This window comes from Carettochelys insculpta, chromosome 3 (assembly GCF_033958435.1).
Source record: "Carettochelys insculpta isolate YL-2023 chromosome 3, ASM3395843v1, whole genome shotgun sequence".
In the NCBI taxonomy this organism is placed as follows: domain Eukaryota; kingdom Metazoa; phylum Chordata; order Testudines; family Carettochelyidae; genus Carettochelys; species Carettochelys insculpta.
The window spans coordinates 3,189,263-3,204,352 of NC_134139.1; the positions used below are offsets into that span (position 1 = coordinate 3,189,263).

The following is a 15,090-nucleotide window of genomic DNA, read 5'->3' on the forward strand; positions in this document are numbered from 1 at the left end:
CACGTGTTGGGCGCTATTTCGAAGTTGAAATCGACGTTAGGCGGCGAGACGTCGAAGTCGCTAACCCCATGAGGGGATGGGAATAGCGCCCTACTTCGACGTTCAACATCGAAGTAGGGACGTGTAGACGATCCGCGTCCCGCAACATCGAAATAGCGGGGTCCTCCATGGCGGCCATCAGCTGGGGGGTTGAGAGATACTCTCTCTCCAGCCCTTGCGGGGCTCTGTGGTCACCGTGGGCAGCAGCCCTTAGCCCAGGGCTTCTGGCTGCTGCTGCTGCAGCTGGGGGTCCGTGCTGCATATACAGGGTCTGCAACTAGTTGTTGGCTCTGTGTATCTTGCACTGTTTAATGAAAGTGTGTCTGGGAGGGGCCCTTTAAGGGAGCGACTTGCTGTTGAGTCCGCCCCGTGACCCTGTCTGCAGCTGTGCCTGGCTCCCTTATTTCGATGTGTGCTACTTTGGCGTGTAGACGTTCCCTCGCTGTGCCTATTTCGATGTTGGGCTGAGCAACGTCGAAGTTGAACATCGACGTTGCCAGCCCTGGAGGACGTGTAGACGTTATTCATCGAAATAGCCTATTTCGATGTCGCAACATCGAAATAAGCTATTTCGAAGTTGGGTGCACGTGTAGACGTAGCCTAACACAGTTTAAAAAAGAGCTTGATAAATATTTGGAGGTTAGGTCCATAAATGGCTATTAGCAAGGGGTAAGGTATGGTGCCCCTAGCCTTTTGTCGAAGGTGGGAGATGGATGACAGGAGACAAATCGCTTGATCATTGTCTTCGGTTCACCTCCTCTGGGGCACCTGGCATTGGCTACTGTTGGCAGACAGGATACTGGGCTAGATGGACCTTTGCTCTGACTCAGTATGGCCATTCTTATGTTCTCATGGTTTGGGCATTGCCCTGCTAAACCCAGTGTTGGGAGCTCAGTCCTCGAGGAGGCCCTTTAGACACCCAGAGCACACAGACTTTTTTAAAAAGGGAGGGGAGAAGGAAGGTGCTTGGTCCTGCCAAGAGGGCAGGGGACTGGACTCAATGACCTCCCGAGGTCCCTTCCAGTTCTATGAGATGTGTGTGTATGTAGGGACAGAACATATGCAAAGCCGGGATGGTGGCTGGTGGGGGTGAGAACAAAAGAAGGGATGGGCATAACAGGGTTGTTTGAGGGCAGAAATAGTTGGTGGGCAGCAGCGAGGGGCAGACATCAGCTGAGCGCTCCTGCAGCAAGGTCTGAGATCACCTTGCCCGGTACACATTTGGGTGCACGGGCAGCACTGTCACCCACTCCCACGGGTGTGAGCCTGCGTTACAACTTTGCCAGCTTTGGGGTTGGCAGGACAAGGCAGCAGGGCTGGAGAGGCAGCCACAACAGGCTCAGCAGCATTCACCCTGCAGCAGCCAGCCCAGGGCCTGTGGGGCTTACTGCTTGGCCGCAGCAGCCTGGGCTCTGGGCCTGCGGGGGTACCAGGGGCCGGGGAGGCAGCTCCCCCCAGGGGGCTAAGGGTTGTGACTTCTCTGGTAAGACTCAGGCGCCCCATGACACGTGGGCACCAACAATAAAGAGCCTACACCTCCCTCCTCCCCTTTTAGCGCCTTGTCAGACACGTGACACACGCGGACTTTTTCCCTCTGCCGGCCCTCAGATATCCCTGCGCCGCGGAGGAGGATGCCAGGCGTAGGAATGCCTGCCAATCTGACCAACAGGAGGGCGGTGATCCCTTAGGCCCACCTCCTCGCGTCCTGCGATCGGCAGCGAGCTCCTCCAATGGCCGGCCTTCAGCTCCGTGACGCTCGCGGCGCGGCCCAATGGGAGCGCAGGGGCGGGGCTCGGCGGCGGCAGTACGACGCCATCGGCACCCGACTCCTCCTGGCGCGGAAGAAGCTGCGGTTGTTGTTGGCCGGCGCGCTGAGCGCGTTCGGGCCCCGCCGCCATTTTGTGAGAGTGTCTCGGGCGGGCGGGCGCCATGTTTGTAAGGAAGAAATAACCGGGCATCTCCGGCCACCAGCACTCCCTACCCCCCGTGTGTCCTCCACCTCCTGTGCCCCGGGCCAGCTCCTCCGGGCCGCGCCGCCGCGCCGCCGGCCCCGCCTGCCCGCGCGGACTGCCAGAGCGGGCAGCGGGGCGGCCGGGCTCACCCTGTGCAGCCTCCTGCACAGAGTGACCGTTAGTGTCTCACTAAGTAACCGTGAGTGAAACCTTCATCATCTCCTCGCTGAGGGGCCGACCCTCCTCCTCCTCCTGCGCCGCCGAGTGCGCGCCGCCTCCTCCTCAGCAGCACCACGGGCAGCAGCAGTGTCCTGCCTTCCTCCACCTCCCTCCTCCTCCTCCGCTCACCCCAGGGCCCGCACCATGGCCTTTGAAAGCCTGTTCGCCAACCCCCCAAACCCAGTCCTTGACCCACACATGCCCGACTCTGACAGGCACCATGCGGGGGACGAAAGGTCGAGTAACATTCTTCTCTCTCCGCGTCTCATGCCGGTGATGCTGCGGGTTGATGTGCCGAGCGGGTGAAGGGGTGCGGGGGGGGGGGGCCGGGGGCCAGGTCCCCTCCAGGCTGCGGAGCGGGGAGGGTCCGGGGGCGAGGGGCGGCGGGACTCCTGACTACAGGGGCAGTTTCTTGCATGCCTTTGACATCTCATTTTTTTTTGTTTTTGGTTCCATCTCTTGCCATGCAATGCACTTTGCAGCGGGTGTCTGTTGACTGTCACCGTTGATTTTATTGCCCCCCCCCGTGGCCGAGAATGTGTTTATCTGTGCAGGAGGCCTCGCGCTAGGGCCCTCTCTAACCTCCTTTTCTCGCCAGATTTCCACCCGCCACATTTAACTGGATCTTTTTTATGCAGATGAAGCGCGGACTGACGTTATCTTTGCCACCTCTCAATCCCCGTGCGCAGCAAACCAGAGTCCGTTTCCTGGTATAAGGAGCTGTCTGTTCCTCCCACCCCGGGAATTGCTGGCAAACCTCAGTCCGTTCTGGCCTTCCTAGCCCATGCCCCAAAATTCTCCTCCAGCCCCACCACTCCCCGGCATGCAGGGCACGCGGGCAAAGAGCGCATGAGTGCTGTTGGAATGGTGATCTTTGAGCAGCAGCCCAACCTTCCCGCAGACTTCCGCAGCCACTTACACTGTTTTTATCCGATGATTGAAAAACATGACACAACCTTTGTTGAAACCTCAAAACACCCCTGTGGGGTAAGAATTTTTAATCCTGGTTTTTTTCCGATGGGGAAACTGAGGCCCACATAGGTTAAATGTCTTGCCCCAAACACAGTGAATTCCTGATCTGAAATAGGCCTTGAGTCTTCTAAACTTATAGTCTCATGAGTACCTCTCCTGTTTTAATTTTAAAGTAATCTAAGTGATACTGCATATAAAAGTTAAATAATGATTGAAAAGGCAACCTTTGAATAAATTAGAGTTAAGGAGAAGATACAGTATTACTACTTTTTAATGTATCACTAGTCTTTAGCTGTGATAGTATTGTAACTTTTCCAGAATATTGCTTAGAATGCATACTTGCCTGCTAGTTAAATAGTAAGTACCCTTTTACCCTAGAACATCATTTCAAGTTTTGTAAATATTTCATGCAAATAATGGGTGGTATTTCCAGAAGGCCAAAAATTCTTTCCCACTGTTTTACTAGAGGCTAATATTGCCAATTATAGCTAAAACTGTTACATGCCAAGTGACTTATAAAAATTATGAGTAATATACCTATGCCTACACTGTGAAAACTAGTCATTTTTTATTTTATAGCTTAGTGTGAGTATCTACCATATAATAAATTAAGTGTACTATTAACTTATTAAAATTTTAACCTATATTTATAGTGTCTAATTCTAGAAGAACATAATGTCCAAACAGTAAACAGATTATGCACGCCTTATGAATAGTACACTGCTAGACATTCTTACTGGCACTGTCTGGATTACTTCTATTAAGAAAGATAAATTCACCATAGGCATATCATAATGAGAAGAAAAATCATAGAGATGCGTCTGCTTGCTTTACAGTAGATACGCAAATTCAATATAGTCAAAATGCAACATTATATATTTTAGGAGGTTTACTGGTTTTCCTTATGGATTAATTCTTCTGAAATAGATAGAAACTTATCTAAACAAACACAGCTGTCCTGGAAAACAAGATTAACACTTGAGGGGTATGGATTACAGTTAGAACATAGGTGAAATAGTTTTGCTTTAACTGTCCCTTGTATTATCTGGTTGGAAAAAAGAATTCAGTGTTTTTAGGTTTGTACTATGGATAAAAATCTCAGTAATTGATAAATGTTAATTCTTAATTGAAAAATTTTGATAGAGGGATTACTGTGATATAGTAGCATAGTATAGTATAGTATATCTATATAATATATCTTAGTAGTATAGTAGTGCATAACCTGAGCCAGTTCTGTCATTGAGAGTTTTACTGGGTAAGTAGATCAGCAGTATGACTACTATAGCAGTAGTCTCATGCCTAAGTGTTGCAATATAGTAAGTGACCAGAGCACAAAGGTTTCAGATACTGATTGTATGTACATCAGGGACACTTCTATTTAACATTTATGTAGTACTTTAAAGACTAACAAAATCATTTTTTAGGCGTAGCACTATTTCCAGATCTGAAGAAGTGGGTCTGCCCCAGGAAAGCATCACCTAATAAACTATGTTGTTAGTCTTTAAAGTTATACATGACTGCTTATTAGTTTTGTGAAGATGCAGACTAACATGGCTACCCCTGTGACTGTTTAACATTTAGCACTCTTGGCATTGATCTAATCTTCAGAAATACAAAAGCAAAGTTCAGCATTACAGCTACAGATAGTCGCAAATCACATTTCACAAATATCCATTTGACCTTCTTGTTTTAAAAGGAAAATAGTGCTTTGGGATGTAACTTTTCATGGCCTTGCTTTAAAGATAAACTTTTTTAAAATGAAGCAAATTAATTTAACTCTTTTGATAAATTGTGGGTAAAATGCTTTTCTCCCCACGAAGCTGTGTGGGACTTTTTTTACATGCACAAATAACTAAATAAAAAATCACAACTTTCATGTGAAGCTAGTCTTATGAAGGATTACTCACAGTGTGCATTTATGAAAAATGGAAACCACCTCTTAAGGAGACAAGAAACAAGCCAATGGACACTACAGCATGTAAACACCAAATACAAAAATACAGGCCTATTTACATATACAATGAAGAATCACAAAATTTCTGAAGTAAAGCAGGTATCTTAAGAGAATAAGCGAAGAACAGCTTGAGACCTCAAATAAATAAAAGTAAGCCCCAGTCCTGCAGCACAGTGTGGACAGATTGTTGCAATGCCTCCAAGAAACCAGCTGAAGTTTGTGAGATTTAGCATGGGTGTGGCAGTCTGCTTGTGCTCCTGTCAGTTGCAGGATCAGGACTTTTAAAATGAGTCCTCAAGCATGTGTATTGTTAAATCATGCAGTAAATGATTTTACTAGATATATCCCTGCAGCTCTGGCATAGAAATTGAGTATTTAGCTTTTACAGATGCGGCATAACATGGCACCAGTACAACCCTCTGACTGCTTTGGTCTCCTGAATCGTATTGAACTACAGGCATATAGGGGCTTGTTTGCAATAAATGAGTATGTTTGAACTAGTGCCATGATTATTACAGCAGGAAAGCTTAAAAATATAGATAGAGCCCTGCAAATCCATGGATATCCATTTTCTATCCGAGGATGTAGATGCTGATATCCTTAGGTCATTGGTGTAGATGCGTATGCACATTTTTTATCCATGCAGGGCTCTAATTAGAGTTCTTGCCATGATGTGGGATGAGTATTTTTTTTTAAAGTTCAGATCAGGTGCTTGTTCCATTTTTGCAGGTGTTTAAGGACCTGTTTTGCACCTCTTTAAATGTGTTCTAATACTGTAGGATTTATAGCAACTATTATAAAAACGGGAAAAAAAATGATGACCTCATATAAGTCAGAACTGTTGGAAACTAATTATAGAATCTTTCTTAGTGATTCTTCAGTTAATTTTGAGTTAATTTAAAGCGGAACTAAAATATGGTACCTCTCTTTTATATGCTGAGGATTTAATTTTGTCTCCAAATCTAACAAAATAACTGTCCAAGTGACAACTGAATTTCTTACGTGACTTTTGCAGTCACGTAAGACTTCTTTGAAAAATTAGCTTGTTTCATGTTTTTGGTTCTTTTTCCTAACAACCACAAACTCATCACACAAGTATGCTTTCTGATATCCTGTGCACATTCTGACAGTATTTTTGAGGTAGAAAATTTCTGACATTTTAAAATTAAACTCACGTGATAACTTGTTTGAGTTTCACTGAGGTGAGCTGTTGCAACTGTTCAGTTCATTCTGTTACTCCCTTTTTCAACTTGCCAGCTGTCATCTGCACATATCTAGGTAGCTAGATAGGCTCAGTGCTGCTCAGGCTTTCCTGTTCTGTGTGGGTCCCTCAGCTATCCCAGGAATTTCTTGGTTCCTTTTGTCACACCACTAGCTTGGCACTTCCTCATCCAAATCCTTGCAAGCACAACTTCACAGTCTGCTACTGAAACAGTATTTGTCTGACAAATTTCCTGTGATTCACCAGTCATACATGTTCTGTTCTGTTAAATCATAAGACCAATGGATGCTAGTTAAAAGGGATAAGAGCAAGAGAAATGGGTCTGGGATTAGATAGGCCAAGCAACTGCAAGTTTAAATCTGTGTTCAATCTCTATCATTCTGTTCCACTGTGGTTTGCAAGTTTGTTTGCCCCCAGCCTACCTGGATCCTGCTGGCTCCCCTGTTGCATGGAGCACTGGGAGACTGGAGTTCAGGGGAGTCAAAGAGAAATAGAGCTGGAAAGGCAAAGCACAGAAATGTGGAGGGGCTTGAGATTTGCAGCACAAGATATTCCTGCTATCCAACATGCCTATTCTCCTAGTCTCCCTCTTCTGCTTTCCTGGCCATCTATTAATTCATCCTGGCTCTGTGCTGTGCTAATTACTCTTTATGCCTTCTCAGATCTCCTGCGAGCCACTGCCCTGTCTCCATGCCCCCTATTTTTACTCATTGTGTCACAGCTGTTCTCCTTATTGAATTTGCAAATATTTGCTATAGCCAGTTACTTGGAAAATTTTAAAGTATATACATATTCTTCAGAGATAAAACATATGATGTAGTTAAATTTGCGTCCACATAACGTTGCCTACTGGTGATTCTGCCTTTCCTGGAGATGAATTTACTTGCCCAAGTTCAGACACTAGAAAATCAGAAAATGCAGAGTTAAGTTTCTACCATGTCTCTTACTGGAAATAAATGGTAAATCTTGGAAACCTTAGAAGTGGGGAAGTAGGGTGATGGCATGCAAGACAATGTCATGTTGCTGAAACCTTAACTCCATCTATCTGGGGCTGTGTCTACAGTTACCTGAAAGGTTGGCAGTTTTTGCTATGCCAGTTGTGTACCAAAAATCGACTTTGCAGCCATCGACTTCTGTGCCTGTTTTCACAGCAGAAGGTCGATGGGAGCACTCTTCCCATCGACCTGTCTTAATACCATGCTACTCAAATGATGCTCCAGGGTGGAAATGGCGTTCGATCTTCCATGGCAAGTGTAGACCCAATCTTTTTGTGTGCTGAATTTCCTTAGTTATTTTTAATAATGATAACATGGAACTTGACAACAGTGGGACTTTGGGTTACGTGTGAAGTCCCTAACTTTCTTTGTCCATGGCAGCTTTTTATTGCTTTTGCTGGCAGAACCCCACTCCTCTCATGTTTCCGTAGCCTGCTAGGAGGTGGGCTTCCCAGCGGCCTACTTACAAAAGGCACACCCAGCCAGCTCACTGTGGCAGGAGAGCAGCAACCCATCCCAGATGATTTTTCTTCCTGTTCTTTGATTTGAAAAGCAGTGGCTAAAACTAGAGGACACCATTATGATAAGTTACTGGACCTACATCACATAGGAAGTCTTTAGTGAAGCTATTTCTCCCATATCTTACCACCTTAATTATAGCCGTCTTTTCCTTCAGCTCCCTTCAGTGTTCAGTCAGAAGTTCTGTCGTGTGCAGCTATTTGCTAGGTTTGTATGTAAGTATGTTAGTTGGTTGCAAGCTTGATTGTGTTATGTAACTTGGTCAGGCACTTAGATTGACCCAGTTTTTTTGAGAGGCAGCATAGCTTAGCCTTATTGGATGAAACTTGTCTCTGTAGTAGGGTTGGCAGGATTTGATTTTTTTTAATAATCTATAGATAATATCAGTGCTTATTTTTAAATATTTTTCCAAGTTTTATTGATTTAAACTTTCACAATTGTGCAAAATTATGAGCTTTAAGAATTTATTGATTTTAGTTTTCACAGTTTTGAGAAATTAAGGGGGGTTCAGACACAGAGTGGTCAGACAATAAGTATTTAATGAAAGTAGAAATCGAGATGACAAATGTTAAAATTTTATAAACATTAAAACACATTGTCAACCTTGCATGTCAAAATACAATATGTATATGTCTTTAAATTCTTTACATCTCAGGAATCATTTTACTTATTTTGCCTGTCCATGTTCTTATTTTTTATTAGTTTGTGTAATAAAATTGTTTATCAGCATTTATCTATAAACAGCTAATCCTCCAATCTTATATGAGATGTGAGAGTTCTATTTCTGGCTATGCTGCACATGACTGGAATTTCTGTGGTCTTCAATCCTCCCATCTGTAAAAGGGAATGAATACTTCCCATCTTTAAAATATATATGAAGCTTTTCTCAGTGTAAATTGTGAAGGAATTTATTGATGCCAGTTAGTGAAAGAAGGGAGTGTGGAATTACTGGCTTCCAGTGCAGTGCCTTTATAGACCAAAAAGGCTGTTTCTCTGAGTTCAAGAAAGAAACTTGCTGGTTAAGAGTATATGTCTTGTCTCTCTCTTTACCTTACGTAAAAATAATGCAACCAAGTAAAAAGTATTCTGCTACATCGTGCAAGAGAGTCTGCTTTGTGAGGTTAGATGTCTTGGGTTCAAGACCATGCAGAAAAGTGTTTTTTTCTGTCTGTCTGGTGTGTGTTCACTTTTAACTTCAAAAGGTAGTTGTTGTTCAAGTTGTGATAAGAGTTCCATGAAATCCATAAGAGAATTGCCAGTTCTGCCTCATCTCACTTCATAGTTCACAAAAAGTCTGTTAAGTTTATGTTCACAATTATGAATCTCATTTTTTCATACCATGCATCAGATTTTGGCTAGAAAATTTGAATGATACATATTTTACACCGTTCTTGCTCTGTTTCTTCCTGAGGTTTATGTTAAAAACACTAAGACTTGTCTACAGAGGGAAATTTTCCCACACAGATGTACTGGTATAATTATACTGCCACATCTGTGCTTCTCCAGAAGGCATGCTCTTTTGGGATTTAGAGTACCTTTTGCAGTTTAGCTTGCATGTGTCTTTGGAAGTGATTTTAACTAACATGAAAAAAGGCACTCTGAAAAAGAGTATGTGCATGGGTAGTTATGCCACCATAGCTACAGTGGTATGATTACACTCGTGGTTATCTTAGTAAATGCCCTATATAGATAATGCTTTTAAATTATAAATTAAAAAGCTTTTTGCAGCTTTTGAAACAGATCACTTTAGGGTGCCCTATCCTGGGAACTCACTTGTTCAAATGACTTTGGATGCTACCCTCTAGATCTACCCTTGACCCAACTGACCACTTTTCAGGTTGATCTGACTTGTTTGGGGAATTTTACAGAGTACAGAATTCTGCTTTAAAAATACAGTTTTTGTTCAGTTAAGTTGCAGTTGTATTTATGATTTCTCCATAACGGGTGACGGTGTGAACAAAAGTGAAGGGGGGGAGGTGTAGATGTCCATAAAACAATACACCTTCTACGTAGCACTCTGCCTCAGCGGAGACATGCAGGCATGAAATACGGGTGTGTGAAAGACGCTTAGGCTACAAGGAACCATGATCAGAATGGTTGGGAGAGAAGGGCATTTTAGAGGACTATGGGAAAGGGGCAGAAAGTGCACGTCTTAAAGGAGTATGGAAGGCAGTTACAAGGGGTGTTGATAGACTTGAAGTGGGGGGGCGTTACGCATGGTAATGGAGAGTATGTTCACCATGTTAGACTTGACTGGCTTAAAACATTTGATATGTTAAGTATGAATACAGTTTTCCCCTTTAAGTGTCTCCAGTTGTTGTTCTGTCAGCTACAACCTTTCACTCCGCACCCAAACATATATACTCCACTGTAGATGGCCAAACATCTGCATGTGAGCCTGGCGCGATCACCATCCTCTCTGCACTCATATGACTGGTTAGAGCACCATTGTGTTCTTGGAGAATTTATGCAAAAACATTCAGTTTTCTTGCCAATCAAATACTAGAGAAATTCCCACATGTAAACTAAGGCTGGTCAAGTGTATCAATGTACTCAATAAAATATAAAAAAATCATCAGCTAAGCCTACATTTTCATTCACACCAGTCACAACTCTCAGACAGTACTACCCAAATACACACAAGATGCACATTTACTTTCAGTTCCACCATAGAGCGCACTCAAAACTGATTCCACAGTTCTTCCCTCACACTGAACTTCAAAACCTAAACTCTGACCGTAGGAAGATTGTCGTCTTTCCAGTAGAACACCTGTAATGCTAAAGTCTAGATGTCATCCATACATGAGAAAATTAAGTTAAAATTTAGCTTTTGTGCTTGAGCATAATTATGAGGATTGTATGTGTACATTTGGAAGGGCTCTGTGTTTGAATTACAAGGGAGTTTTTAAGAAGTTGCAGAATTTATGAAGATGTTGGGGAGTAAAGTTAAGACTAAATGTAAGAGAGAAGATATAAGATGTGTATGTTGACTTAATTAGTGATTGACGTGATATATTTTTGTTGTGCTTGTAGGAGATGGACTTCTAGAGTAAAGTTAGCAGATTTTCTTTTGGGGGGTGTTACATCAAAGTTGTGTCTGACGTGCCCTTCCCTTTTGGAATGGCATGCAAATGAGGCCGATGAAAATGCAGATGAGGCACAGATTTAAGTATCTTGTCCCTCGTATGTATACTCCCATGGCATCTCACATCCGAAAGAGATGTTTTCAAAAGCCAAAACATCTATGTAGATGGGGTTCATTCGAAAGGAAGTCCCGCTTTCAAAAGCACCCTTCCTAATTTTTTTCAGCTCTTTTGGAAGCAAGATCCTGCTGGAGTATGCAAATGAGGCATGAGATATTGAAATCTGTGCCTTATTTGCATTTTCAGTCTGTCTCATTTGCATGCCCCTTCCAAGGACGGGGCGGTGCAGACATAGCTCAAGTGATGTAAAGAAAATGTTTAACAGTTGGCTTGAGTCTTTCACTTTATTCTGAGGAGTGCTTACTTACCAGCTGTGCGTTCCATGTCTTTAGCCCCCAACCAGTTCATATTTTTGTAGACCAGGGGTCAGCAAACTTTCTGAGGCAGAGTGTCAACATTTGAGCTTTTGACTTCTATGTATGGTCCAAGTATCAGTGATGCTTTTTAAAGTCACTGATAGCCCTACTTTCAGCAGATTCATTAATAAATAAATAAAGATACAGAGCTTTCACCATTTAGGTGATGGCTAGTAGCGTTAACTGGTGTTTTGTTAATCCACAGGCAGCATGGCTTTGAGCAAGCTCCTGGCTGCATGGAGAAGGAGGGGCTGTAGCTTCCTGTTCTTGGCTATAGGCATAGATATTATTTTGGTTTTGCTACTGTTCCATTTGGTCAAAACCTTGTCTCTGCAGGCTTCCATTTTTTTACTTGCTGTGAAACAAGACTTTCTGTAGCAGTTTTCTTCAGAGAGCCTGACAGTTTGTCATTCTGTAAAATGCATGTTATAGTAAACTTTCCATACCCGACAGTCCTGCACTGGGAGGTTGCCAGATATTCAAATATTCTGGATAATAGAGAGATGTACCTAGCAGTGCATACCACTAAAGGAAAATAAGATTATATATTAAGAAACAAACAAAAATATATACAGAGTACTTTATTTACCAACAACAATAGTGATGTATACTGTAAACATATACCATATTTTCTGTATTTATTTGTATTTACTTTCATTATGCTATACTTACCGAAAAAGTAACAAAATTTTCTTATGGTTAAAATGCCAGTTATTTGAGAGTTATGGATGCTTGAATGCTGAATATGAAAGAGTTTACTGTAGTATTATAACCAAGAATAGTGTTGAATTCATTCTGTTTACATTTGAAATTTAACTAAACTAAATAGCTATACCAGATTTCCTTGTCATGTGTTGAGGATTGTATTTTTTGTGTTTTTAAGCATTATCAAGACCTATTATAGCTAACTGCTCACATCTGTGGTTTCTGGCACAGTGAACGAGAACAGGTCACAAATTTTGTGTGATCTTGCATTTGAAAAATTATGAAGTATTGTCACACAATTGAACAGTTTCAATTTAGTGGTAATTCCGTCCTCCCAAATTAGCACATATTGCATTCCAGGTACGGAAAGAAGCAGATTTAAGTTTTATTTAGCTTATTTTGAGGACTTTAAAAAGTCTAAAATTCTCATCAGTTTTCATAAGGAAGAAACATCTAAAAACCATTCTTTGACTGATGGCTTGACGATTACATTCTATTGTCCTACGGCTAGATTGAGCAGTTTTATCTTGTTTGAATTGTATTCTGTTAGGGAGATACCCACTCCCTTAAGATAATTGAAATACACAAGTAAAGCAAACTTAGAATTTTTCAGATTAATTTTATGGAAATAATTTTTGAACTAACATTTTTTTATTTTACATTTTCTGTCAAATACAGTGGTGAGCTGCAATACAGAAATCTCATTTACTGTTTCTCGACCTTGAGGGACCAGTCCAGACTAGCTGAGGAGATGAGAGAAAGTGAACAACTGTTGGGGTAGAGAAACTTGCAGGACCTCAGATCTTATCTTTACAAATGCAAATGTGCTACAGCAGATGGAAGTGAAGCAGCATCCCTTAGTGCACCCTGCTCCAGAAACAGGTGAAAGGCACAAGTGTGTAGGCTTGAATAATAACCTCCAGTCCAACACTTCTCTGCTCTGTTCCACTGCATTCAGTTCAGCTTTAAGAGTTGGTTTTGGTTTTGTAGAACTGTCAATGAGTGCCCATATCAAAGTAGTATATGGTCCTGCTTAATGGGCAGTGGAGAGGCAGTGAACAAGAGAACATAAAATAACAAAAACTAGAAAATAAATGGAGGTGAAAAGAAACCTAGAGGACAGAACCAGAAAAGAAGAGAAAAAATATGACATACTTTGCCAAGAAGGGAGCATGGGAAAAAATGTGTGTGAGTAATATCCCTGTGAGCTGCACAGCTGCCTGGTTGGCCCTGCACAGACATTCAAGGCACCCATGCAAGGAGAATTTTCCCAAAACCACCCACAGCCTAGCCTCCGTCATGGTGGCCAAGGAGGGGCCAGCCTGAGCCAAGCACCTCTCCCCAGCTCAGAAGCAACTGTGGCCCAGTCTGGAACCCCATCTACAATGGCATGCCCTGATGCTCCTCTGCCACAGGCATGGTGGCCCAGCCTTGGAGGTCCCCTGCGGCAGCCCGAGGGGCTGAGGTAGCCCAGCCCCAGACACATCCATCCTCTGTGGCCTGGCTGTGGACTTCCCCTCACTGCTGTTGGAGCCACCAGGGCAGCCTATAGTCCTACCTGCTGTGGCTGGCACAACCCACATCCCATCACCACCACTGTACCCCAAGGGGTCAGACTCATCCCTGCTGTGGCCAGTGTGGCCTAGCCCTGAAGTCTGTCCCCCCCAGTCCCTCCTGCTGCAGCCTTGCCCTGAGCCCCCTTTATATCTCTACACCTGTCCCTGTGCCACACCCGTGAGCCCTACACCTAGCCAGAGTCCTTGTATCCTAACTCTTTGTTCCATCCCTGAGACTCTTACTCCTAGACGCACCCCAGAACCCCACACCCCTCAGATACAGCCCTCACACCCCTGCACTGCAACTTGCTGCCCCAAGCCTGAGATCCTCCCACACTCAGACCCCACCCTGATGCATGAATTTTGTTATTAGCACCAATATACAGGTAATGTAGCACATCATCTCTGTATTGAGGCATATAAAAATTAATTCCACTCATGAGCAGGAAAAATTAGATGGAACACTCAGACCATCTCAACATAATTTCTGTTTCAAAGTTCTTCTGAAAAGATCAGTGAACCAACAATAATTGATATATATAGCGATATCTCAGTCAGTCATTAACCTTGTACCTGAGGTACATCCAACATCGAGCTGTGAACGGAAGTTTTCTCAACCAAACAGCTGTAGGATTTCCACTGGATGTAATGCAGTAGCCCAGTTTTTGTATCGTGAGGTGAGGTGATTTAGCATATTTAGGAGGAGTAGATCGTAGAAACTTCTAAAGTTTATCATTAATGCCAAGTGTGATGTTTTCAAATCATAGATACATTTTGAACTTGATACTGATGATAGCGGTCGTAGTGTGGCCTTATTAGCTGTATTTCCAAATGCTAACACTTTGGAATTATGGTTTGTGTATGCAGTGGAAACTATTCTTAGAACTATAGATGAGCCTTGTTTCTCTGTATATTTCAGAAACTCACTAGGTGGAGTTGCCTTTCTTTTATATGTCTAATATCTATTTTGTGAAAAATAATGATTTTTTGCTTTTTCTTTTCCACAGTTGTATATTGTAATATTTTGTTTTCTTATGTGGACTTTTATCCTATTTTTGTTATGTCCTTTCTGGGATCACATCAGTAACACTAATTCTTCTACGAGTGTCCCCATGGGTGCTCCACAATAGGTGTCCGGCTCGCCCGGCGCCGCAGATCGGAAGCTTTCCAGCAGTTTCTCCTGGATCGCACATGCACCGGCACGCGCCACTCCCTTGCGCGTTCCCCGCCACGTGCGCGATCCGGTCCCCACTAGTTCCTTCTCAGCCGCCATCGGCTGCAGACAGAATCCGCTCAGGCTACGGCCAGAGTCAGATTAGATAGAGTTTTTACGTGTAAATTGTTGTTTTTCTTTTCAAAAAAAAAAAGAAAAGAAAAGAGAGAAAGCAAATAAAAAAG

General features: G+C 43.1%; 1 protein-coding gene across 2 annotated transcripts in view; it reads left to right on the top strand.

Moving 5' to 3' along the window:
• Positions 1 to 1,900: 1,900 nt before the first annotated feature.
• Positions 1,901 to 15,090, top strand: part of ZC3H6 (zinc finger CCCH-type containing 6) — a 92,236-nt gene continuing 79,046 nt past the window's right edge. The window contains exons 1-2 of one of the 2 annotated variants that reach the window (XM_074989230.1): positions 1,901 to 2,446; positions 2,849 to 3,197. In XM_074989230.1, coding sequence (XP_074845331.1) covers positions 3,157 to 3,197 — 41 coding nt within the window. In that variant the 5' untranslated portion in view covers positions 1,901 to 2,446; positions 2,849 to 3,156. The remainder of the gene's footprint in view (positions 2,447 to 2,848; positions 3,198 to 15,090) is intronic. The other variant, XM_074989229.1, reaches the window with a different exon arrangement.